The sequence below is a fragment of the Pteropus vampyrus genome, unplaced genomic scaffold (assembly GCF_000151845.1).
Source record: "Pteropus vampyrus isolate Shadow unplaced genomic scaffold, Pvam_2.0 Scaffold120, whole genome shotgun sequence".
Classification (NCBI taxonomy): domain Eukaryota; kingdom Metazoa; phylum Chordata; class Mammalia; order Chiroptera; family Pteropodidae; genus Pteropus; species Pteropus vampyrus.
The window spans coordinates 2,788,014-2,815,909 of NW_011888901.1; the positions used below are offsets into that span (position 1 = coordinate 2,788,014).

Genomic DNA, 27,896 nt, shown 5'->3' on the forward strand with positions numbered 1-27,896 from the left:
TTGAGAGCTTGTTAGTGGTCGATGCACCTACTCTGGCGGTAGAGTTCAATAAATCTCTTCTGATACTGTATTAGTTCGGCTCGGCTGGGCACTTCATCAATCTTGCGATGCAAAATTGCAATTTCTCGATTTCTTCGAGCCTAAATGCAAAAGGGAAGAGACAACATTATTTAGTAAAAGGCCTTATGTGTTCTCTGGGGAGCTAAACATTACTCCAAAACCCTACCTGAGCATAATCACATGCCCTGGAATGCAGGCCCAAAATTCTGCTGCTGGCCAGAGGTCCCCATCTCAAATTATGACTGACTCTCCACTTTGCAATACATGGAGAAGGTATGGCTGGAAACTGGAACCACAGTAGGCAACAAATTAATGGATCAGGAAGGAGGAGTCTGAATGGGACGGGCCTGTGGCCAGAGGCCCCAGCCAGAGCACCAGGCTCCCAAGTAACTGATTCTACCAGTGCCAGATGACGAGGAACTGATGCCGCCCTGCTGCTTCCATATACCAAATTCCTTCTCTTGGTTGAAAAGCTCCCACAATTGATTCCTAAAATACCTTTCCAGCATTTTCTCTCTACCAGGAGCTGGGAGAATACTGGCCAAACTGCCCCACTGATTACATCCAAAGCAGCAGGGCAGTGGGTGTGGCACAGGGGCGAGCAGGCTCTTTATGCAGGCAGCTCAGAGCACCACCTTCCCCAGCAAGACCGCTGCCTGAAGGAAGTTGTTCAGCTCCCACCATACATTTCAGGTCTTAGGACTAAGTGGGCTCTCATTGTTGCCTCTCTTTTGTGCCTCTCCAAGTTCTAGCTCTCTGGGCCTGCTTTACTCACAACAGCAGATGTGGGTCTCTAATTCACTGGGTAAATACAAGCCTCCAGGTGAGAAACCCATCACCTACTCTGGTTCGAGGGAAAGATGTATTCCTTTCACCCCAAGGCTACACCCTCCATGGGTGCTCAGGCTCTGACTCCACTGCCCCATCCCAGGAATCTAACGATATAATTACTCATTCTTTTACTGTATCTCTAACCTCTCCCTTTTTACTGGCTCCTTCTCATTAGCATTTAAATACGTTCAGGTCCTTCACTCCTTATAAAAAAGCCCTTCTTTGAACCCAGATCATCTTTCACTACCAGCCTTTCCCCTTCCTTCAACAAACTTCCTGAGAGCCACATACCCTCCTCCCTCCGTGCCTCTAACTCCCCACTGCCCTCCGGTCATCCTTCACCCACTGCAGCTGGCTTCTTCCAACACCCACTGAAACCTGCCAAGGTCACAGACCTCTGGGATACATCTAATAGGTAATTTTGTTTCTAGCTTTCTTGACTTCTAGCAACATTTACTGTTCTCTCTACTGATCTGTCTGCTGAGCTCCCATGAGACCTTGGGCTCATGTTTTTGTCGCCTCTGGCTGCCTGCTCAGTCTCAACCCTCATTGAATTCCTCCTTTTTCTCAGTTTATTCTTACACAGGGTTTAGTCCCAGGGCCTCTTCTCAGCCTACATTTTCACAGCGTCAGTTATCACCTACACAGTGCTGCCACTCAATCTCCAGCTCAGACTATGCTGAGCATCAAACCCAACACCCATCACTTCTTAGACATTTCTACGTAGTTGAGTATCCCAACCTTTAAAAGCCCAAAATGAATGTCAGTGACATTCTTAGTCACACTCCCACCTGGTTTAGCCCTATTCTTTCTCCTTTAATGTTTTTTTCTGTTAACAACATAGGATCCACCCTGCTCCCCAAGTGAGAAATTGGAGCAACATCCCTGACTCCTCTTTTTCTCTTATCCATCCGATAAAGCTTCTCAATCTCTCCCCTACCAGTTCCCGTCTGTCCATCCCCACCCATCCTGCCCTGGATCAGGCCCTTGTTGATTTTACTGCAGCTTCCTTCATGCCAGTCTGAAGCTGTGCACACAGGCTGCAATTTGCATATCATCTCCCTTGTATTTTGATGCATATGGACGTATCTTGGTCTGTATCATGGCCTTCAAAGAGCCAGCCAGCTCCTAGAAAATGGGCCATTCCATTTACTATTCTGGGACTTAATACAACACTAAGTACATAGTAAGCACACTGTCAAAAAGTTTCTAAGTATACAGCTGTACTGTCCTAATTTTGTTTAATTCTGTCTCTTTAAAGATTAGTACAGTGTTCTTGTAACAAGGACAAATTTGACCTACACGAATTTAACTAAACAGCTCAGCAAAATAAGCAAGAGCCAGAGATAGAAAACACAGGGTTCCGCTGGTCCCCGTAGACTTTTGGCCTTCCCACCAGAGAACAGAAAGAAGGCCTGAGCCAAAATGCAACACGATTTAACTCTTGGCTTCTGGGCTGCTATGAGCTATATCCTGGCAATGTAACAAATTTTATAGTGTGATTCTGACTCTGTGAATTTAGCTTTAGAGACAACTTTAAAACCTACCACCCCCATATATAATGTCCTTCTCACAAACCTCCAGGTTTAGTAAGTAAGACAGCTAAAATAAGCACTTAATTTTGGAGGAATAGTATTAGACAAGAACACTGGAACTTGAATCCTGGCTCTGGCGTTTACCAGCTGCCTGACCTTGGTCAAGTACTTAATGGAATTGAATCAATTTCTTCATTTAGAAAATGAGGCTAATATATACTCTCCACTGGGGTGAGAATCAAATCAAACGAGATGATTGTGAAAGTAACATGCCAATGTGAGGTGTTTTTATCATTGTCTTAAACACTGAGTTATCCTCCAGATAGATGATTGGCAAACAGCATCCTTAGTACCAAGTCTCTCTAATTCTCAAACACTAAGCTTTCGAGTTCTGCTATAGGACATTCATACCTAGTTAGATGCTATCATGTATTTCTGTGCTCTAGTTTTTACTCACCTGTAGTAAACGGATCTTGTAAAGTTTCTCTTTCTCCACATTATACCGCCTGTCTAGGTCTTCCTAAAAATTGGAAAAGGACACAATTATCTGGGAATAGGAAACTTTCATTCTTTGATGAAGTCTTTTGAAGTTGAATGTTTTTAAACCACATCTCCCTCATCCTCAGGCCCCAAATTTCTTTTCTTAAGTGGCCAAGCTTAGGGTCTGGGTCCTATGTCACGTGAGAGCCTTGACATCCTTTCATATCCCTTTATAACAAAACTTCCTTCTTCTGGGATCCAGGCTGAATCCAGTGTTCCTAAGTATCCCCCAAATCCATATGTTCCCCTCCCCGCCAATAAAAACAAACTGTAATGAGAGACAATCATGACTTAAGAGAACCTACTGCACTATGCCTCTGTGTTTACAGAAAATGCTGGTTTGCTTTCTGTTCCTATTTGGAACTGTGCTGTCCAATATGATCGGCACTAGCCACACATGATATTTAAATTTACATGAATTAAATAAAAAAAAATCAGTTTCTCAATTGCACTAGCCACATTTCAAGTATTCAGTAGCCACATGTAGCTAATGGCTACTGTATTGGTCAATGCAGATAGAGAATATTTCCAGCACCGCAGAAAGTTCTTTTGGACAGAGATGAATTAAGAGAGAGAAACTAGCCCCTCACTGAACCCAGTGAGGTAAAAGACATGGCTAGAGAAAGCTACGATGAGGTCAGAGGTGCCCCCTTCCCTAGCAAAAACACACAGACATACACAGAGAGAAGGATGGGAAAAGAAATGAAACATAATACAGTCTCCTACACATAGGCATGAGCAGACTTCAGCATAGGAGTCCTATTCTCTAGAAGCTTCTGACTGCACAAAGGGAAGGGAAACCCTAAAGGCGGCAAACAAACATACAGAGGCTTTCCTGCTTCTCTTCCTCCTTTCTTTCTCTTTCTCCTGGAAGTTTGCTGGAGTGCTGGTAGTGCTAGTTTAACTCAGAACAGGGGTCAGCAAACTATAGCCCAAGAGTCAAATCCTATCGCTCTTGGGTCAAATTTGCCTCTCGGCCTATTTTTGTAAATAAAGTTTTATTGCCACATCCTTTTATTTACATATTGACTATGACTACTATAGTGAAATTAGCCCACAAAGCTGAAAATATCTACTATCTGGCCCTTTACAGTTTGCTGACCCTGGAAAGTAGTACCATAAGGAGAGTTTTTTCCTTCTGCACTGCCTCATCCCTCGGAGCCTATAGGTTGTGACCAGCATGTATGGCCAATGCAGGCCTCTTCCCTTCTCCGCACAGATGACAGAGTAAAGACAGAAAGCCTGCGCAAGGTGCTGGGAGAAAACCCCGCAGAATGGTGGCCTTCAAGGCTATCCCTAGTGAAATCCTGCCTCCATCTGAGGGACCAGATGTATAAAATGGGGCAATGTCCCTGAGAGCCCACAGATGAGGAGGTGGCCGTAGAGAAAATTAAAGAAGGCATGAAATACTGTCACGGAAGGGTGTAAAGCTGGCCACCATGCCCAAAGAGGCCACTGGCAATCCTGAAAATGGGCAGGTACTTACATTATGAGTCATCACGGATGTGAGGGCATCATGCGGCTCTCCACTGGAGAGGGTCTGAAATGATGAATAGTAAGAAACACCCTTCTGAGTATGGTGAATGAGATAGAAGCTGAGGGTCTAGACGTAGGAAAGGGTGGGAGTAGGGGCAGTTCACTGACAAATGTCTGGTCAGGGAACAGAAAAGAACAGGCCCTGTGAGCCCCCAGATTTCAAACTGTTCTAAATGTCCGTCTGTTACACACTAACAAGCTAAACTTGTCTTTGAATGTGAGTAATAATACCTCTACTAAGATGAGATTGCTGAGAAGAGACATGAGATCCTAAAAGTTTGTGATCTGTGCAAACTCAGAAGCTGACTAAGCTGATGATTTGAGCCTCAAAGGTTAAAAGTTTTAGAAACAACTGGAAAGAAAGGCTTGTGATGATGACCCCAGGACACCACTGCACTGCATGGTCAGACTTGGCTATTTCCCCATGCAGGTCCTCACAGCGGGGAAGAGTTCTATGTCCTGGCTGAAAAGTCACAACCCATTATGCCAGGAGGAGGCATCTTTACCCTGCGCAGTCTCAGAGTGTGTGTGTGTGCGCGCGCGCGTGCACCTGTGCTGGCTGGCTTGGACCTGTCTCTTCCCCTCCCTGAGCCTCAAATTCCTCATTCCTACAAGGGAGGAGGTGCAAGTGATAAGTTCTGAGGCTGTGTCCAGCTCTCACATCCCAAGCATAGTGGTAATCAGGAAATAAACTTTGAACCAAGTGTGGAAGGGAAAATAAAACTCAGAGATCCTTATAGTCTCACTTGGTAAGAGAAACAGACTGTTTTCTGTCCTTGCATTGTAATTTAATGCTCGATAGAAATCCACACTAGCTTCTTGGGAGACCAAGTCTTGGTTCAGAGAGCCAGATGTGCTCAAGTCCAGAAAGCTCCTGCCCTGCTGGAGCTTTAACAATGACTCAAATGGCTCCCTTGCTTCCTGCTCATTACTGCCTTTTAAGGGTGGGACATGTCCCTAGGCAGGAGTAAAGGGTAAAATGAGTAAACTGGTACCAGATTTAGAGAACAAGCTGAGTGGGAAACAGAGGTCAGGCATTTCTTGGAAATACCCCTTTCCTGAATGGAGGGAGAGAGAAGATTTGTAATCTGGTAATTCCTGTGTAGAGTGGCTGCCATCCACACCCACTGCTGCCTTCTACCCACCAGAAGGAAAAGAAAGGAGAGAGAGAAATCTAACAAAATCAAGTGGTGAAACCAGCTGAGGAACGTGCATTCAGAGGACTACGGTAAGGAAACCAGTGCTTTTTTTCACCAGTCCTTTATAACACCAGACTTTCGCTGATTAGTCCTCTAATCATTTCACCATAGAAGTCGTAACAGCACCACATGGTCTGGAGGACTCCTTTGGGGCCTTTACCTTTTCTTCTCCACCTGGTGCTCTTTCAGCTTTCAGGTTTTCGATTTCTTGCTGTAGACGTGTCATCTCCTCCTTTAAAAGTGATATAAATAAATATGTATAAAACTTGGGCAAGCTAGTAATTAGATGCAATTATATAACTTGATCCAGAGTCTTATTTTCATATTTTGTAAATTTATGCTGGGACAAAAAGTCCATTAGGAACTAACTGACCACATCTCCAAGTTTCAGCCTGGGAGAATTCTTTTAGGAGGCTATAGGCAGCTGTGCCTTAGTCAAAAGGGCCCTTTCTTTTTAAAGGGCAGGTAAGGCACGCAGTAATCACTGGTACATAAAACAAATGGGTAGCTTGGAGCCTACTTCCAAGTAGCTAGGCCATCTGTTTCTTCTTCTCCACAGGCCTGTCCACCTTTCCTGGTACCCTCTAGCCTGGAGCTCTGCCTCACCAATCCCCTCCTCCCTTGCCATCCTCATCTGCCTTTAAGTAAGAACCAGCTTCCAGATGGCTCCTGTGCCAGAGTGGCCTCTCTTGCCCTGGAGTGCACACAGACCTTGCCAGGACTCATCTCCTGCGTCCTGCTGTGGTCATGGTCACCTGTGTATAGATTACCCCCACTATTAGACACCGAGTTCCCAGATGGCAGGAATTAGGGCTTATAGATGTGACAGACAGACATCCCAGGTTTTCAGGACAGCCCTGGTTTTATATGATGCTATTCCTTTATACTTTAAAACTTTTAAATACATTGGTAAATCAGAAAACATTTTAAGACTGTGCTCTCAATTTTAGGGTTTGGCACACACAGTTACTAAGCTAACTCACTTCTGGTGTCCTCGGAGTGTACCCACCACAGTGCTCTATTCATTTTACATAACTGACACATAACTGCTTGATGAATCTACCTTTTTGATGGTACCAGGACAGAATGCCATGACAGGACAAGGGGAGGTAAAGCAAGAGATTTTACAAGAGTTCTGGTTTCATGTCTGCTGATACCAAGCAACACTTACTCGACAATGTGCTTTAAATTCTTGTTCCTGGCTTTTCAGACTTTCATTCATGGCTACAAGTGCTCTCAAGTTCTGTAGGATACTGCATAGAAAAGACCAAAAAATGACATGTGGCAAGCCATTATGATTTTATGAATCACAGCTAAAACCAAATCCCTAGCTAAAAAGGGACTCCCCTTTTAATTTCCTTTGTCGCTTCCCGTGTCTAATGGGTTCTCCACAAATGATAAAGACTACCGTTTAACTGACATTATTATTTGTTTATATGCCAGAGTCCATCAGGCTACATCCAAACAAATATTATAAAGTCAAGTAAGCTGTGGGTACTTCTTTGCTAAAAATGTCTGTCAGACTCAGAACTGCTCAATTTGCGCCTGAAGCTTTTTATGATTTCACAATCTCATTTAAATGAGTGATACTGAGGAGATTTTACCACCCAAATGGTTTGGTGACAAAAACATCAAATGTAAGTGCTTCTTACATGTAATTTAAATTGTCTAAAGACAACTAATTCAAATGGGGAAAAAAAAAAAACCTGCAGCAGCTGTTTGGCCGAAAAAGACTGTACCTTTACACCCAAGGAGATATGGCTAAAATGAGTACTGTTAAAAAACTGGTAACAGAGGTTAACTCCGGGGAGAACTGGGATGCTGGGGGATGGGGTGGGAAGGGGAATTTTTCACCATATGCCTTTTTGTACTGTGAATGTATTACTTAGTTTTTAAAAACAGAAAAATTACAAAAACGAAACCCTAAGACACATAGCTTCTGATCCCCAGAAGAAAGGTGGCTAATTTAGTGTGGCCCAAGCATATCTCAGCATGTGCCCAAGCCATGGGCACATTCTGGATTGGCGCCTGAATTAGTGGATCTGTATGGGGCCTGAAGCATGACCGCTGGCTCCTTAGTCTGGCGCTCCAACCAACTAAGGCGCCAGGCACTGGTAAAGTTACATTCTTCAAACAGAAAATAAACACATGCTAAAACCTCTTACCTTGGATCAGCTTTGGATTCTATCTTCTCGAGGGCTGCCTGTTCCTTGTCCAGTTTCTCACTATAACTCTTCAACTGCAAAAGAGAATGGAGGCATCGTTGCTACAGATTTGGTAGTGTAGCGGAGTAAGCACTTCCATTCTTCCCCCTGGTTCCACCTGTACCACACTTCTGACAGGTGGCTGAGCCCACAGGATTTAGCTGTACATTGAGAAAATAGGTGGACAAGAAAAGTAGGATGAGGGGTAGAGGGACAACATGGACAGGACACAAAACAGACCCTTCCGACGCATACTGCTGGTTAATGAAACCCTGGCAAGGGCTTTTAATCACAGCAGCAAATGGGTATAAAGCCAAGAGTAATGTTGACAGTGGCTGCCTTTCAGTAGGAAGGGGGTAAATGAAAGCAGTGGCTATGAGTCAGCCCTGGGTTTAAATTTCAGAATGCCACTATTGTGGTTATTAACAGGGACAGGGTTAAATCTCTCATCGTCTTGAATAATTTCACCTCCATTTTTCTGAGTTAGATAGTAAGGTTTAAAAAATTTTTTAAAGAAACTTTAAAATAAAGTATAAATTATAAAGTGTATAGTTATAGCATACAACAGATTACTAAGCTGCCATTTTAAAAAAGTAAGAAAAATGCAGCTTTTTAATGATGATCTCTAATATCTACCTGTTAGGTGAAGAAAACAAGGTATAAAACCAAGTATAATATGTTTCTGATCAGTATAAAGGAACATATACAATGAATGTATACATGTATAAAAGAATATACATGTTACTTATATATGTGTAAAGTATTTCTGAAAAGATTCGTAAGAAATTTGTTGCATTAGTTACCTCTGGAGGGTTCTAGTTGAAAATGAAAGACTAATAAGCACAAGTTGCAGCAACGTTTTCTTGCCTTGAGTCCTAAAAATTCCAGACTATTATGTTGGAACCTCGGAGACAAGAAAGTTGGCCAACAGATAGGAATAGATGGTGAGAGAGGCCTGCTGTGTGGAGTTAGAAGATGCAGGAAGGACTGGTCTGCAGGCCTGGGATCTGCATCAGGAATAGTCAGCTGGGCTAAGCAACATGGCCTGGCTCCCTTAACCCAAGCGCTAATACAAGAGCTGGTGCTCGAGTCACAAAGGCAAGGCAGGGCCCCAGAGAGTTGGCGATACTCAGAGAAATGAGAAGTTCCCCAACCCTGAATGTAGGTTACCATTGGCTGATCCCACCAAAGAGTAGAACCCACCCTTACAGAGTAATCACATGAAGCAGGCTGCATAAAATGGATGCAGAATCCAAACTGCTGATAACAGGAAATTTCAGTCAAAGATAGGCATACCGCCAAGAATTATCAAACATCTGAAGATGAAATCATAAAAACATGTATCAACTCAACATAAATTTTGATCTTAAGAAATAGTTTATAGATCAAGAAAACCTTTAGACAATTAATGCCCTTAGATGGAATAAGGTGCTGCATATACTAAAAGAATCAACCTCACACACAGGAAATTAAAGTTGTAATTGCTGAAATTATGTGGACAGGCTAGAACTTGGTGTTCCCCCCTAATGCAGGGGCTAGCCAGTCTCCTGGCCTTCTTGCAGTGGCATGCAGCCTCCCCCACAGTCATCTGTCCTCATCTTCCACGTCCTGCTTTACTTTTCCTAACTTTATTAGAAAGACAGGTTTCCCATTTTTTAGTACCACTAGGTTATCCTGGAAGGGCAGGTGTTGCTGAAAGGTAAAACCTGGAAACACTGGTGTGAAAGGGCCAGAGTACTCACTTTGCTCAATCTTTGTGATGAATAGAGACTGAGGCCCAATGACAAAGTGCATTACTTATTCAGGACCTGGTCTTCAGTATTCTGACCAAATCAGGCTTCTTCATAAGCTGTTCAGAACCAGGTTTTGTATAATTTCTCATTTTTGTAGATGAGAATTAGTGTGACTGCCCTATTAGATAGTAAGCTCTTTGAAAGGTATTTGGTGCCGAACTAGACATGGCTCCCTGCATGGCCTCTATGCCTTAGTATCCCCATCTGTAGAACAGGGATGATAACAATGTGTTATTAGGGCTGTTGTAAAGATTCAATGGACTAATACAAGTGACATTCCCAGAATACATTCAGCACATAGTAATTGGCTGTTATTATTATTTGAAGATAGAAAGACTCTCTCTTATTATTGACTTAAATCACACCCTCTACCTTTTTGGCACATGACGGTGGCTCAATTTGATTTAGTGTTCAGTACAAAAAGCCACTTTATAGCCACTTAGGATTTATATCCTTAGGAAGCATATAAGGGTCTTAGAAAATTGATATCAAGATGTTTTACCTTTAATCTCCTCCAGATTGTTATACAAAGACATGACCTGGCAAACTTCATGCTAGGGATTCTGCAGCATTAAAATAAGACAGCAGCAGGAATTTCACCCCAGGAGTTTGCCTTCTAATCCATAAGGAATGTAGTCACAAAATAATGGAAAGAAAGCCGATCTGTCCAAAGCCATCTTTAGAAAAAAAATTTTTAATTTACTGATTTTTGTGCCTGCCTTTTAAAAATATTCTGACAATAATCAAAGACAGTAGTTCAGGTCAGAATTAAAAAGCTTTGTCAGACTTGTAAGTATTGCATATTGCTATAAACATAAGAATCTTAAATAGGCAAATTTCATGTGAAATTAAAAAAATAAGGACAGTCTGGTTTGAGAGATATCTTTGGGGATCAGTCCTGTTTCCACAAGGTCCAGAAAGTACTAGGTGGGGCCCTTGAGGTAAGGCGAGGCCCCTACAAAGTACAGCTATGGCTTGAGCACCAAAATCACAATGACAGTTTTTCCAATCCAGATAAGGATGGTTCTATGGAAGTGCAAGGGACAAAAATATCTCAATGCCCCTCATGACGGAACTGGCATCAGAGGTGCTTGTTTTCTTCACCTGGTTTCCTAGGAAATCAGAAGTGGGAAGTAAGCAACACTCTGATGCTGATGTGAGATGGTATACTAGTATCCTGGGCTAGAAAATGGATTGTATGGTTCAAAATATATACCAGCAACCCTCTTCCTCTTCATGAGAACCTTCCCCCACCTCACCTAGGCTTAACTGGCTTTTGTACAGCAAATTATATCATTCTGTGGTTCTCTCATCTTACAAACAGAAACCATCTCACTCTCAAAGAATTTAGTACTTTGGAGCTATTCTACAATCTGGGGTTTGAGGGGCACAGGCCTTTTACTGTGAATGACGCTTCATATTCTACTTATTTAATTTTTTTAAATTTTTTTATTTTTTAGGTGAGGCAATGCTTGGTTGACCTCACAGATCAATCCGTGCCCGTGGAGGAAGGAAAATCTGCTCACCTTTGTCAGTGTTTTCTTTGTTTCGTCGTATTTGGCTTGTAGGTTGGTATGATTTGCACGCAGCTATAAATAAAAGATAGAAAACATCTGCTTTCATTTGATCCTTACAACAACACATATATGAGTGACATCCCATTTCACAGATGAGATGGAAGCTCAGAAAGATTTAAATGGAGCAAATGTGGAAATTTTAGAAAGGCTGCCAACAACAAATGAAGAAAAGAACTCATATATAATTAGTATCAGCTACATGTCAAGTGAAGTTCTGGATAGTCTGCATAAATCCTATCACTGAATCCTTACATTCAATGGAAAAAGACATTATCCTTATTTTACAGATGAGGAAATAAAGACTCAGAGCGATTAAGTTACTTGACTAAAGCTTCATAGCTGATACCTGATAAAGCTTGGATTCAAATTCAGGTCTAGTTTTTCTGCATGGCTACAACTGATTCAGTTAACCAACGTGCCCATTCACAGAATACGAACTGCATTTCAGCATTCAGGATTCTAGTATAGGATAAGACTGGTTGGGAAACAATGCAAGATAGAAGAAAGGATTCAGGACTTTAACACTAGGAGAAAGAAAATGAATTATCCTTACTGTTCAAAGTTATGTAACTGTAAACTTACATCTCGAAAATGTCATTTCCTTTTTCCTTACTAAAAATGTATAGCCTTGTGCTGTCTATGAACTTTTAGAAATCTGGAAATATCCCATGAAAAGTGCAAAGGTTTACATATTTTTACTTTGAAAAGGGGAATTAGCAGAAACCCCCTGTCAGACTCTTTGCTATCTGTATACAAATGAACAATGACAGAGTTTATCCTATATCTCAACGATTATTTGAAAATAACTTGCCCCATCCTTGAACCTACAAGCAACTTATTGAGAATTATGTCATCTTCAGACTCATTACTCTTCAATCATGCTTCTTGTTACCAATCTTCAGACTGATGAATGGCTACTCTTCTAACAAGGCCTATCAGGAAGCCAACTCAAGCAGAAAGCAGAAGTGAAAAAGAAGGGACATAGGTGGGCTCTGGCTTCTCTCTGAAAGGGAGACATCTGTGCAATGAGAACTTTTATTAACCTGTTTATGGAACTGGTAGATGAGAGTTTTTCTGGAGAAAGTTTTTTTTTCCCCTCTCTTCTCTTGAAACACTAGTGATTTAACTCTTAAAGTTCTTTGGGGCTCCTGGAAAGGGTCCTGGAATTTTCCCACCTGTCTGACCCAACTTCTAGCCTACCTCTCACCCCTGCAGCCACCTACCCATCTGACATTTACCCAGTGCTCTGCTCAAATGAGGTGTGTGAGAGGAGACTACGAACGTGACCTAGTCCTTTCCCTCAAGGAGTGGGACTAGTAAACTGTGGATTAAGTATGAGAAGAGCAGGGGCAGAGACAGGCCCAGGAAGGCCCAAGCAAAGAGCTGCCTTATTTATCAGGGAGTTCAAGGCAGGCTTCCCCAGCAAAGACTCACATAAGCTGCATCGTGGCAGGGAAGAAGAAGTATGCTAGGAAGGAAAGACTCATCTCTAATTTAAGTAATAAGTGTTTTCTTCATCTCCTCATCTGACCACATTTTCTTAAAGAGGAAATTGTCCCAGTAGCTAGGCTTAGTTTTCATTTTGCTAGAGTCTTCCACGTTTCTCCTGCCTCCATTTTCTTCTTCATCACTAACCTTTAGACTTACTTCCAAAATTTAGCTGCTGGTTAATACTTTTTTCCTGGATTCCTTTCTTTCCTCAATCTCAGGTTTCTTCTCAGCTATCTATCAGCTGTACCCAAGTTGTGCCATTGCAGCATATTCTCTTTTTGGACCACAAAATGTTTCTTACTCCTTCTCTTGCTTTTATCCTTCCCCTATTTCTCTATTGGGCCAAGATCCTCTCCAGGGTTCTTATCACCAAAGCCACAGGTGCATCTTGGTTGCTTTCTGCCTGCATTACCTTGTAAAAGAGGTTCTTGGATTTAAAATTTGGATTCTCTCATATTACTGGTAGAAGTACAAATTGGTACAGTAACCGATGAATTATTTGAAAGTTTCTAGCAAAATTGAAAATGCATCTATTTTTTATCCAGCAATTCTACTTCCTAAAAATCTATCTTAAAGAAGTATTTATATGTTTGTACAAAGATGACTGCATGAAGATATTCATGGGAGCATAAATCTGCAATTGGGAAAAAATATCCTGGAAAAACCTACATATCCAAGAAGAGGGAACACATTAAATAAATTACAGTATATATCTACTATATCATACTATATAGTCATCAGAAAGAACGAGGTAGATCTATATGTTCAAATCCTAGTTCCACTGCTAACAAACTGTGTGACCATGGACAAAACTACTTCACTTCTCTGTGTCCGTTTCCTTATTTGTAAATGGAGGATAGTTAATGGTACTATTGTTCCACTGGGTACAATGTTCACAAGAACTTTGTGTGAACTAAATGAGTTAATTTGGAAAATAACTTTGTAATATATTCAGTAAAAAAAAAAATCTGTTTTAGTCATTATTATTACTGATAGAGAGATTATCTGTGATAGAGTAAATGAAAAACAAACTCAATTTTATGACCAAACAAACCACTGTCCTCAGGTGAATGGGCATATATGAGAGTTTGTAAAGGCCTAGAAAATAGAGGCTGGCTTTAAAGGAGTGGAACATTTGAACCATTTTAATCTTTACATAGTTCTAAGCTATTTGGTTTATTTACAGTAAACTTATATCATCCTTATAACTTAAACAAAAAGTGGTTGAAGCATTTAAAAACAGAGACAAAAAATGTGTTTAGCACATCTGCACATAGACACACTCAGTATATTCTCTCTCATTATGACCTGCTACTCAGTGCCCACCAAGAAGTGTGAGGTAGATGCATGGGGCTGAATGAGGAGGCTAGGGAGGCAGTTGAAGAGAGTGGAAGGAGCTGGGATTGAAGTCCTAGGATTGAATTCCTACACAAAAGGCATGTTGTTTGCTGCCCTTGTCACTTCTGGCAGACAGAATCACAGACTATGAAAAAATGTACATCAGCTAGCCTAGAGGAGAGCAACCTTTTGTGGCAGGGCAAATTTAGGGACAGTAACAAAATTTAGGGGCTTCAGATTTCTTTAATAGGACATTCCAAATTAAAATGGGTTTCAGCGAGTTACCTGAAAAAAAAAAATGCATATTCTTATAGCTCACATTTTTTGAGAATAAAATATGAAAATGATGTTGGTTTTTAATCTTTACAAAACTTTAATATCTAGGCTTTTTTGAAGAACATTCTCATTTCTTGTTTCTTACATTTGCATAAAGCTTTGGTTCATATAAAGTGCATTCTTGTTTATATTTTCATTTCATCCTTGAAGCAATCTCTCCAGGCACATTTTTATCATCATGTGAGACCCCTAACTCATATGTGATATGTGACCATGAACCATCTCCCTCCCTACCTCATTTTCCTCACTCAGTTGGCCTAGCTACACAGCCAGGTATCACTGCACATGCTGGTCATCTTTAATAACGCTAACCACAACAATAATGATCACTGTCCCTTACTGATAGTCTGCTACATATTAGGCGGTATGTCTGAAAAATAATAGGCTCTTGGTAAACATAGATTCTGAACCAATTGCAAAACAGGCTCCAGAGTCAGAGAGGCTTGCCCTTTCAGCTGGACTAAGAATGTGCCTGGACCATCACTAGAATGAGGCACAGCATTCCTTCTCTCCAAGTTCAGACAGGAGTTAAAAACAAACATCTACTCATACTGAGATACTCTGGCTCATGAGATCTGCAATATCCTCAAAACTATCCTTTCTCAGAGAATAAAGACATTATGATGGAGAAAACCTCATCCTTGATTCATGCTCACCTTGAGTCTGTGATGAGTTCTTTCTGAACCAATCACTTTCAGGTTCTTTTCAGTGCCAAGGGTCAGGAGTAAAGATGACCCTCCCTGTGCTGAGAATTAACAATGTCTACACAAATTATCAAATGGAAGCCAAATCAGAGTCAACCTCTGCATCCTTGTTTGCTTATGATTCAGAGTATTTGGTAAAAGCAACCTATTGTTTGTTCAGCTGTGCTAGAACAAATTCCAATAGAACAAATGGAATCAAAGATATAAATGGCTAAGACCATTTGGTAAAGTAATATATTTTGAACATGTGGGACTTGAAAAGATGAAAAATGCACAAGTTCGAAATGCCAACTGGCATCCATTTTTGGAAAATCAATCATTACAGGAACTGCTTGTGAATTGTTCTTTCGAAAGCCATATTCATTTCTATAATCTGCTAATTTTTTCAATTAATTAAATCTTACTGCTAACATAACTGAAACGTAACTTTTTATCTCTAATGACTGTTCTGAGTCAAACTCCCCAGCTTCCTCTTTACTTTCCAGGGCGAATATATAAAGGTCTTTCTAAAACAGTCCCATCTGTCATCAAGTATTACAGAATGCCATCTCATAAAGCTCTTAAAAATGATCTGGTTTCCTCCATTTCTCCTACCACCACTAGTCGAAACCATCAACAGCTCATGTCTGGACTACTGGATCAGTCTTCTAATGGTTTTCCTTGAACCCCTTCTCACCCGAGTCCAATTAATTCATGCTCCCACAGCAAACAGAATAGTCTCTGAAACATGCAAATCTGATCATGCCCCTCTCCTACTTAAACCCTCCAATGGCTTTCATTGTCCTTAACATAACCTGGGACATCCTGTCTGATAATACTCTGCTGACCGGTTGGCTCACTCACGACTCTCCAACCATAAAACAGAAATTGGCCAAGACCCTTTCTTTCCAAGATCTTAGTTGTTGCATAAGTCCCTACACCTCCTATGCAGACTTCCTGCCCAGCCAACACCTACTCATCTTTCCAGCTGCAGTCCTCTGTGACCCAAGATCAGGTCAGGTCTCCCTATCAGTCACTCTCTCGGCTTCTGAGACTTCTCCTTTAAGCACTTATCACAGCTCTAACTAAATGATGATGTGTGTGACTTGTTTAGTCTATGTCTCCTGTTGCTACCTTAAGATCCCTGAGAGCTGGGATCATAACTTGTTTATCCATTCCCAAAGCCTGGTTTAGTTCCTAGCATACAGAAGTACTCCGTGAATATTTGTGAATTAACAAATCCTATGATCTTCTTCTAGAACAGAGGTCAGCAAACTTTTTCTGTAAAGGGCAGAAGGTAAATATTTTAGGCTTTGTAGGCCATGTGGTCTCTGTTGCACCTACTGAACTCTGCTACTAGAATTGAGAAGCGGCCACAGAAAATATGTAAACATATGGGTGTACGTATATTCCAATAAAACTTTATTTACAAAAACAAATGGAGGCTGAGTTGGTGCAAGGGCCATGGTGTGCTCTCCCCTGCTCTAGAATCTCCTTTGACCATTCTACCATGAAGATCTCAACTCCTTCCCCAAGTTCTCCCTTCTTGAAGAATGGTTTCATTTTACTTGAATAAAATTATAAAAAGAAAACACCAACCTCTTCCAGATGTTTGGTCTTCTGCAGAATCTGCTTGTTCAAGGAAGTGACTTTCCGACGATGCAGTTGGGAAGTTCCTAATTTTTCTGGACTTTCTTCAGCTGTTAGCTCAGATTGCTGTGGAAACAGGGAGGGCAAATCCAAAGGATTTAATTAGTACACGTTGGTTCACGTTAGAGAACTCCTTCCCTGCTCATTTTGGGCAGAGTACCACAGGCTCCTGTGCAAAACCCAGGTCCAGAGATGATGATTTTGGCAAAATGATCAAAATCTCTACCAATAGAATCTGCATTCCTCGCAGAAGGAATATCATGTGCAGAAGCGCAGGGATAAATAACTGTAATAATGTTGATATCTTATAAGAATAGGGCATCAAAAAAGGGTCTTAAACAAAGGAATGTCATAGTCACACTATCTTCTTCATAAGAACATTCTGGAATTATCAAGAATGACGAATTGATTCACTTTCATCATAGTAGGATAAGCATGGTTAAAAAGTTTAACCATTCAGAAGCACTTACAATGAAGAGCAACACTCTGCCACTTATTTCTCTCCATCTGTGGACTCATTTAACCATTTCTTATTTCTCTTCCGGTGTTCACAAAGCATAGATTTGAGAGGAATAAAAGTTGCTGAGAGAGGCCACTAGGAAATTTCTGAAATTATATATGTGAGAAGATGGAGAAGAAAGTTTGGAAGGACATAGAGACTATCAGGACTGAGAGGTGGGGAGAGATTTCTGGATAGGGAGATGAAGTGAATGCAGCAACATTACTGAGAAACCATGCATAGAAGGAAGCAGGTTGGACATAAACAGATGCTTGGAGACCCCAGTGAGAAGCTCCAAAAAAAATAAACAAGAAGGTTGACCTTGTTACAATGGTGTCCCTAGAATACTTCCTAGATGATCTTAGATAGCTTTATTAAACAGTTAAATGCCCATTATAACCGCACTTTCTTTTTTACTAGAAGTAGCCCAATTCCAAGCGAATCACTGATTTTAAACCCAAGTGCAACAAGACTATTTGGGTATTTGATTTTCCCTGTATGTTTTAAGCCCAGTGATCATGGGCCTAAACATCTAGAAGATTTACCCATGGGGAAAAGAGATGAAAAAGTGAAAAGGAGGAGAAATTAGATGGCATAATCACCATTTATTCTGGCTAAGAGTTTGTGAATTCAGCAACATTATTAACAGATGATGAGTTTTTGCTGCTTAACAACTCTGGAAGTGGGAAACAACCAGCAGGATATAGCTGCATAAAACAGTAAGAACATCATTTTCTGTCCCATGGGATGGTAGGCCACAAGGAAAAAAGAAAAACTAAGCATTTGCTTTTGCAACATATTTATCTTTGAAACCTGGGATTTTGGAAAATGTCAACTAACAGACTCCAGCTTATCTGGATTTCTAGGAATTGGAGTTAACTTTTAAAGATGCAATTGGACACATCAAGATATTCACAACTTATAGTCTGGAGAAGGAGAATTGTTTCTAAAAATTATTTGAAAGTACAAAAAAGGGGGGATGAGGAAAGACAATCTTCCTCTATTTTGACTGCATTATCCTGAACTGTGTTATTTGGCCACTTCTGTCTGTTATATATTTAGCAGCTTTTTTCGTAAAGATAATTTCAGATTTGGGTTTTAACATCCAACTTAGATTCCTTGACACTGATTTTAAAAGTGTCACTAGCATATCCTCAGAGCATTTTACTTTGCTAGCAGAATTACATAAGCCTTCTATCTCATGATTTATTGACATTTGAAATAGAATTAATTCCCCATTCACAGGAACTACCCCACATGGTGTGTGTTATGTTTGATGTTAGGATTATCTTGAGTACCCTGATCTCCTCCAGCTGCCTGTCTGGCTTTGGACCTGCCTGAGTGTTGGGCAGGCAGCCCCTAGGGGATCAGTGTCTCGCTCACTTCCTCCAGTCTGCAGGGGTGAGCACACACCCATTCAGTGCCATTTGCACCTTGGACATGGGTTGGAGGATGTATCCAACTCAGGAGATTTTCCTGCTGATTAACTGATTATGGCCAAGGTTCCAAGAGAATGAAATCTGTACTTCCCACCCAGCTTCTACACCCTTTTATCAGTGTACCTGGTACATATATAGCTTTGTTTTAAAACTTTTGACTTCACTTTCAAGAACTCTTCTTGCAGGAAAACCAGTAGCTCTCTTGATATCTGGAAAGATTTCCGGGCTGCCTGGCTGGGGTGCTCGTGCGTGCGCACTCTCTCTCTCTCTCGATTTAAATTTTTAGCTATATGGTCTCTCAAGACTCTTTCAGGGGTTCTTCGATATCAAAATCCTTTTCATAATAATACTAAGGTATCATTTTTTTCATTCTCATTCTCATTAATTCCCATGATTATAAAGTAAAAATTTCCAGATGTTATATGACGTGATAACACTGCTTTGATGTGAATATGTAAAATATTTGTCATTATTTTTAAATGAAGTCGTACATAAGCTATTGGGATCTCAGTAATTTTAAGAGTTCTTAAAGGGTCGATCCTAAATTAAAAATTCTGAGAACCACTACTTTAATCTAAGGGGCCTGACTTACTTGGGAATCACGTATTGGTCTCAATCATTGATTGGCACAGCCTCATGAATACAGAGCTCCAGTCAATGGAGTGGGCTCACCCATCATTTATACAACATTGAGAAGGAAAGTTCTTTCTGATTCCACTCTTTTACTAGACAAGTGAGTCAGAGAACCATACAAACATAAAAAATACCTGCAGTGCACAGAAAGAATCTTGGTTTCTGTACAAACATACTACTTATACCTCTGTGATGATAGTCTATGTTCTCAGCAAACACAGGCTTTCAAAATCCTTTCTCTTATTATTAGGCAGCAATTCTCACTGCTCTGTGGAATTCCTTAAATTTGCATCTAAAAAGCATCAATGTACACTAACATCAATATAGTAAGTGCCATTTCCATATCTGACATTTCTGCAGTCCAATTAAAATGAATACTATGAACATGAACAGGCCCACAGAACATATAGATTTTGAGTTCCTCCATTTGTCTTTGAGTCTAGAGATGGGGCTATGCAAACTGCTTTGTTTAATGGGAAGTTATTTTTGTACAGATAAAATTATTTACTCCAGAGCTAAGCTGAAGAGAGTTCTTAACCTAGTCAACGGAAATTTAATTGATCTATTTTTCAAACATACTTTTTATTAAGCAATCTAAGGTTTTCATTTCTTTCAAAAACCCTCTACGAAGCCAAAATAACAAGACCGATGAAGGCAGAAACAAGTCTTTAAAGCAGTATGTCTCATTTGCAGTTCTGTTCACCATCTGTCACAGTGGGGAGTACACTGAAGATGACCAAGTTGAATCTTGAAGAATGAGTCAAAGTTGTCCAGGTAGAGAATAGAAAATGGGGCTTTATTGTAAATCCTTGACAGAAAAAATTAAAATCCTGGGGTATCTTAACTGATTTCTATTTGAAAAGTACAATATCTCTCAAAGAATACCAACCATTTACAAATACTCCACTTGTGTTTACATTGGAACCAAAGCTAAAGTACCCATCTACTTTTGTTCAACAATTTCAGATTAAGAACGTGCTTTCAAAACCACAGCATGGATTAGATAACTTTTAGCACCGATTCAATGTTTTCTAATAATTGACATACATTCATAACTTCCATTCTTAGGGGAACAAGATTTAAATGTCATTCAGTAATGTTAGCCTGGTTCAAAATAATAAATTCCTTGGAGGAAAAAAAATGATTACTTTAGCTAAAACCGCATACTTTTATAATTAAAAGAGACCCAAAAGGTTATCTACATATCAACCTTCTTCTTAATACAGGAATCTCTCCTATACCACCCCCTCCCTCACCAAAATATGGTCACTAAGCTAATAGCGAAGATCCTGATCTCATGATGGTGCCAGAAGCTCTTCATACCAAACAGAGGAACTTCCATTTCTGGTACCCTGACAAACAGTCCTTTGAAAACAAGTATATGGACAATATAAAATATTTATTTTAAATCTTTTAAAAAATCTGTAAGCTAGCAAGAATGTAAGAAATCCTGGTGAAAGTAGGAATCCTGGAAGGTATGTGTACCCACTGAAGTTGGCTTTTTTCTCAAGGCTATTTGCCAAAACCAGGTAATCTGAAACTCTAATTTTTTAGAATTTAACACTTGCTTTACATAAACCGTGACACAGGTGTAAGAGGAAAAAAATCTGCAATGAGATTTTATAACAAAGATTGGGTCTCATGTATCTCTGCAATCTAAATTCATACACTACTTGGATGGTCCCAAAACTCACAAGTCAAGACTATGTGTACAATACTTGGGCCAAGGTATCCCTAGGTGCTTGCCAGAAGCAAAAGCAAATCCTCTCTGGAAGAACAAAGCTTCAACTCTAGGCCTTAAAGAACTTCTACAAGTAAATTTCCAAGGAATTTGAACTTCCAAAAATCAAAAGCACACACGAAGCCAAAGTACCATGAGCAAAAGCCAGCAAAGACAGTAGAATCAGACTTGCAAACACTCAAACAAGAACCTATCCATTCCTCCCTGAAGTAACAGAGATGAACTGTAATCACTCACAGAACAGTTCAATTTGTCTTGTCTAGAAGTATTCACAGCTTTTTTCTTTGCTTTCTGTAACAAGATGTTAGTACCTTTCAGTATCTTGGCCTTACCCTCTGGATATACCCTAGCTCATGTGACCTTTTCAAGTACTCCAGATGGAATCTGACATATCCGACAGATAGGATGGGATCACCATCCACTTTCCATACTCTGCTTCTGTTAATGAAACCGATACATAAACGTTTTCAATATTCTTGACTCCCACTAATGCAATCCCATGAACTTCAAAGATCCATATTCATGTAACATTGCTGAGTCGAGGGCACAGCTCTGGATCCCAAGATAAGCAATAAAACAACACTTTCCAGGATGCACTTAACATTTAGGAAATGTGAACAAAATACAAAACCTCTCTTTTACTGTCAGGTCAGATGTCATTATCACCAAATCTTGAATTGGTATGACTGATTTTTCTGAAATTAAATAAAATAATTCGCATTGCTTGTCTTTAAAAAATGAATTTGTTTGGGCTTATAATTTTAATCTAAGATATTTTTGACTATTGATTCTATTCTCTAATGTACTAGCTACCTTTTCTTTTTTAGCTTTAAATGATGTTCAAATCTGACAGAACTAATTCCTATATCTTTATCCAAATTGATAAAGACCCTGAAAGGTATAGGCTGTGCTATGTGGCTTGAGACAATCCCACCAGGTTGATAATTCATTAGCCAATACCATTCTCTTGACTGGTGTCACTAAGAATTTAGGAAATCTTGAAGCAGTTTGGAAACACGAACGTATTTAGCATCATCCTCTCCAGATTCCTTAATCTCTAAATTCTGGTAACAGTTTTAAATCTCTCTCCCCACCTTCATTTAGTTCAACTTTTCATTACTCAGAACCTAGTATAGGTGGGGCTCAGTGGTATGCACTGGGGATATGGAAAAAGACACAGACCTGACCCTTAAATCTTTACTGTCTAGTTGGGTAAAAGCAACTCATTCATAAATAAAGGGGCTGTGTTTTCCACTTTCTCCCCAAGCCTAAACTGTGCCACAGAGGAAGAGAGACTTTTGAAAGCTCTTCTTTTTCCTTCTTCTCTCTACCTTTCCTCTTTCCTTCAACAAATGTTTATGAAAACCCTATTATGTTAGGCGCTGGGGATATACAATGATCCTAGCCCCCATTGATGGCAAGCATGTTAGTCCTGAGAAATAAGTAGACCAATAAAATGGTGCACTCAGCAGTGTTGTGAAGGAGTCAACACGGAGCTGATCCATACAACATCGCAGAAGAGCTTATCTTAGGAAGGGAAGTCATTCTTAACTCTGGGTGAGTCTCCACAGTCTTCCAGTCATCCATCTTCCATTAGCCTCTACTGAGGATTGTTTGTTAGGCAACAGAGGTACAGAGATGAAAAATGAAATCCTGGCCTTACAGAAGTATACAGGTTTAGGATATGACTTGTCTACCACCTGTGACCTAAGCAAAGAAGCAGAGTCTAGAAGGAAGGGATATAAAAATAGACCCCAGCCCTCGCTGCTCCTGATCCCAACTGGGTTTTTCTACTTGTGGCCACAGCAGAAGGTTACCAAGAGGGCAATAGCTCCCCTCCTCCACACTTCTTCCCCAACTTCATATGCCAGTGCTGCTAGAAAATAGAAAAAGTGTGTGTGTGTGTGTGTCCAGATGATGGGATTAGAAACATTCATATCTAAGCTTATTAGAAATCACCCTGGTTTCAGCTCAGGCCTGATTCTCTGATAAAGTAGTCGGGGTCTGCTGGTTGCTAAGCTTCTTATGACCTTCTGGTGTAGGCAAGGCCCCTGGGGTGTGGTATCTTTACTCAGTTCCCAGCCCTCTTAAATTAACCTTTCCCATTTCACCACAACTGGGTATAATTTTAAAAAGTCATCCATCCTGCCTAATTATTAACAGGAAAAAAAGTTCTGTATCAACTACACCAGCAACCACTTTTCTTTGGGCACATACTGACATTTCAAATGGCAACACAAACCAAGTAGCTACTGGTGTCCACTTGCAATCACATAAATTATCCTGTAATTTATCTCTTTACAGGTTGACTGACTCCTAATCAGGAGCTCCTTAGGGCAGCATCCATGTCTTACTCACATCTCTCCATCCTTACACTTGACACTTCTTGGGACATAGCACCTGCTCAAGATGTTTGCTGGAAGAATAATTCATCCTATCTAAGGTCAATTTTATCAGTTCTTTAGCAGAAAAGAAATCAAGATGAACACTTAAAATACCCCCAAATTATACCAAGTCTCTTTGTAAACATTTGAGAAGTCTGCATAACACTTAACTGGAAAAAATCTCCTGAGGACCTATTATGAACAACTTATGGAGGTGCTAGCCCTCATGTTTGCCCAGAACCTTTTGGTTTCATAATAGCAATCCCTTCCTCTGGTGAATTATTATCTTGCACTCTCTCTCATTTCAGAGGGGCTGCCTATAAGGAGGCTGGCCTCCTGGCCAGAAAAACTATCTCAGTGAGGAATATGAGACGTGAGCCATGCCAAAAAGAGGAGAGTCTTTCCTTAGGATTTTATACACAGTTGCAGGGAGGGTGCTCTAAGGCTGTAACAGTCTGTGGTGAGCCCTCCAAGGTACTAACAGACACAGAAAGGGACAAAGTGAAGCAAGGGCAAAGAGATATGACAAGGCTGTTGAGTGCCTAGGACCCCTGCATTTATAGATCTTCTCTTTTCCTCATACCACCATTCAAGGAAGAGTTTCTATCACTTGCAGCCAAAATGCTCCTATATAGTACACTGTCCAGGTTAGTGAGTGACAGAACTTAAGAGGCAGTTTTTTCTGCTGGTTGCATCATAAAGTGGAATAAAAATTATCATGGTAGAGGGGGACAAAATACACTCTAATCAAATGTGGTTGTCTGAATCCTCTAGAGGAGACTTTCTTTCTGTTGTGTTTTTATACATACATCCCTAACTGTGCCCTGGCCATTGCCTCTCTGTGGCTATACCCAGCTCTAATTACCTAAGATTCCCCAGGTGCTCCTGAAAGATATCATATCAAGACAGAGTATAGGCTTCCAATTAACTGCCATAGAATGGTCCTCAAAATCAAAAGGTCATAAGCAATGGTGCCAGAATTTCTTAATTGCTGGACAGGAGAATTTCCAAAACCTATAAGAAAAAAATTCCTTCCACAAATAAGTCCCTTGATGAACCAAAATTCATCTCACTATGGAAATATGATCAAGATGCTGACAGTTTTCTGGCTAGGATGCTACACTCTAGAGAGCTAGATGAGGATATTTTAATGTGGTAATTTTCAGTGATATGAAAAGCCACTCACATATCCCAAATAGAAACTTCCACAGCTTCTAACAGCATAGGTGTGATTATGTGTAAATGCCTGGGCTACACCATTTTCATTTTTCTAATATCTAGGTTAGTTTCCAACATAACCTGGCCTCTTCTCTCCACTTAGCCAAAGTATGTAGTCAAATGTTGGGAAGAGTCTGAAGAGGCCTCGTCACTGCAAAGTTTGGAAGGCAGACACTAAGGATGGCAAAGGAGGCCTTCCCCATTTCCCACAAAGATGCTCCCAAGGAGACAGGTTTCACGCACACAGTCCCGTATGCAAACCTGGAACTTAGCTACATAGTGTTGAACAACTTACTTAACACTTCAGACTCCATGTCTGTAAAATGGGCATAATACCATCGGTTTAAGTATTGAGTACCAACATTGCCAGGCCCACAGCAAGGTTCTGAGGTTGCAGAGAAGAGTAAAATGTGGTCCACATACACAAACTTATGCAGTTTCAACGGCATATAAGTAAGTATAATGCTGGAGGAATGCAGAGAATTATAAACAAGAAGGCAGCACATTGTTCTGAGAATTAAATGAGATAATGGCATGTAGAGTACCTGACACAGAGAAGGCATTCGGCATAGATTCTTCTGATTTCCCAAGACAGATTTGTGCCTCTAGATCTATAAAATGTTCTAAGATTCTGACTCAGGGAGATGTAGACCAAGGAATGATGTAATTGCAGTCAAAATGGTATATGACTGATTAGTATGTGGCATTAGGGAGAGTCCCTGCTCTTCTAGTGACCCTGCATCTTCCCTGACCTAACCTTCTCTGGCTCAGCTTCCTTCCTTTTCTTCTGGTTCAAGTTAGTGGGGGACAGTAGAACTGTTTTTTGGACATCAAGTTTTTAGCTTTCTGCAAATCACAGTAACAGACTCTCCTTCCCTATAAAAATGAATGCTAAGACGCAGTGGGCATATTAGACACCAAAAAGCACAGTGGTGCCTCATCTAGCACATTCTGGGAAGGGTATTACCCTTTGGAAACAAAGGGAGCTGGTGTTCCTTGGCTGAGAGCCTACCGACACTCATGAATTATATATCCGGAAGCTTCTTCACATTCTTCTTCCCTGTTGCTTTATAGAAATCATACTAAATTGAGTTACACCTCTCAGAGATTTCCTTGGAAACACATGGATTATTTATCATGTTACACTGTTGTAAAATCTGGTGAATTTTACAAATGAAAGAGAAGCCTGCACTTATTTTTTACCTCATTTTTATATCCCAATGCCCATTGACTTTCCAAACACTTGTACCAGCAGGCTATTCAATTCATTCCTTGGTCACGAAAACATTTTGACACTTTCATCCTCCCAAAACTATCTTGTCCTTTTTCTTCACTAAGCAAAAATTCATCTTAATATCGGCCAAATTTGGGTTTCTTTCAAGTACCAGAGATGGCTTTCCCCCCGGGCATTCCTCCATTCCAATTCTACTCCCAAGGGTTTCATTACTGAGACCCTGAAGGTAGGAACAGGACTTTAGATGAATTGCCAGTGCTTGGTTTCAGCCCAATGTACAGCAGTAAGAGTAAAGAGAAAAATAAATACATTGTGGTGGACAACCCTAAGATAGTCCCATAATCTCCGCCTCCTGGCAAGCAGGCCTTTGAGTAATACCTCCCCTTGAATGTGGGTAGGACCTGTGACTTGCTTCTGAACAATAGAATACAGCAAAGGTGATGGGATATATGTGATTGGATGTACATAATAATGCTACATGAAACTGTAACGTCTGTCTTATGAAGAGGCGCTCTCCCTTGCTTTGATGAAACGAGTGACAATGCTGGGGAAGCCTGTATGGCAAAGAACTGAGGCCATCCTCCATATGACAGCTAGCAAGAACTGCTGACCTCAGTCATCTACAAGTATCTCATACTGCCAACAACTAATGAGCTCAGAAGCAGATTCTTCCCCACCTGAGCCTCAGATGAGACTGCAGCCTTAGGCAGCATCTTTATTGCAACCTGGTAAGAGTTTGAAACAAACAACCCTGTTAAGCTGTACCCAACTGGTGACCCACACAAACTATGTAATAATAAATGTGTGCCATTTTAAGCCACGGCATCTATGGCAATATTGCTATGCAGGAACAGATCACTAAATAGACAGAGAAAGAAAAAAGGAGTCCCTGACGTCTGAAAGCTAACCTGGTACTCTCAGCAAGGCCTGGATGTTGCTCTAAATGACCGAACATCCCACTATACTAGCTAATACAAGTACACACCTTTAACCTTGATTCAGTTTCCTTTGTCTAGTAAGTAAGATTTATTTAGATGTTCATTCATTGAACTGACCCCCCATAAAAGTATCCAACACAGAACAAAGCCACATTTTGAACTTGCCCTCAAATCACCTAAAACTAGCCTGATTCCCATAATAAGTTTTTTCTAATGCCTCCTTACTGAAATGCCGTACGGTTCCCCATTGGTGTGCAGTCTCCCCCACTACAACCTGCAATAAACCCAATGTGTTCAACTGCAGGTGTGCTCCTAACGGTCTTTGGCTGGAGGGCACTGACAAAGTAATAGCAAACAAATAAAGCAAATAACAAAAATTAAACATGACTTTATTATGGAACTTATATAAAACTAGAAGCATAAACCAACAAAGCAAGAAAGAGCCCATGTACCATTTATATGATAAATGAAATTAGGATAAATGGTTAAGAGTAGGAAAACTAGGATGGATCCACATTTTAGACTACATAAATATGAACTCTATATAGGTTAAAGAATTAAACACCATTAGTAATAGATGTGCTGAAATGTAATAAATTACTTCACCAGATCCATGGAAAATGTCATTTGGAAACAATAACAAAAAAAGGTAGACCAATTTAGGTACAAATGCCTTACGTGTGATGAAAAACAATACAAAAATAGAACAACAGCCTGAGAAATATTTGTATCACAGTGACAAAATATTTAAATATAGAATAGAGACACTGTTCAAATTTACAAGCAAAACACCACATATTCAAAAGATAAATAAGACTATAAAAGAAAATTCACACAGCAGAAAATGGAAAGATCAAACAAAAAACATGAAACCATGTTCATTCTTCTCAGTGGTCCAAAGAGGTGTCATTTTATAGCTAATAAAGTAGCAACTTAGACGAAAGAAAAATCAAGACTGGAAATGCTGCGGCCATGCTGTAAAGCCCCTTCACAACTGATGATATTTTATATTGTTACAACTTATTTGTAAAGCAATA

The 27,896-nt window shown here is 40.3% G+C and overlaps 1 protein-coding gene across 2 annotated transcripts in view; it reads right to left on the bottom strand.

Moving 5' to 3' along the window:
- CCDC93 (coiled-coil domain containing 93) overlaps positions 1-27,896 on the bottom strand; it is an 85,792-nt gene that overhangs the window by 18,398 nt on the left and 39,498 nt on the right. For both annotated transcript variants that reach the window (XM_011366070.2, XM_011366071.2), the window contains exons 12-19: positions 16,723-16,839; positions 11,225-11,287; positions 7,867-7,940; positions 6,873-6,954; positions 5,862-5,933; positions 4,453-4,506; positions 2,884-2,946; positions 32-140 (exon numbers count right to left, since the gene is read on the bottom strand). In XM_011366070.2, coding sequence (XP_011364372.1) covers positions 32-140; positions 2,884-2,946; positions 4,453-4,506; positions 5,862-5,933; positions 6,873-6,954; positions 7,867-7,940; positions 11,225-11,287; positions 16,723-16,839 — 634 coding nt within the window. The remainder of the gene's footprint in view (positions 1-31; positions 141-2,883; positions 2,947-4,452; positions 4,507-5,861; positions 5,934-6,872; positions 6,955-7,866; positions 7,941-11,224; positions 11,288-16,722; positions 16,840-27,896) is intronic.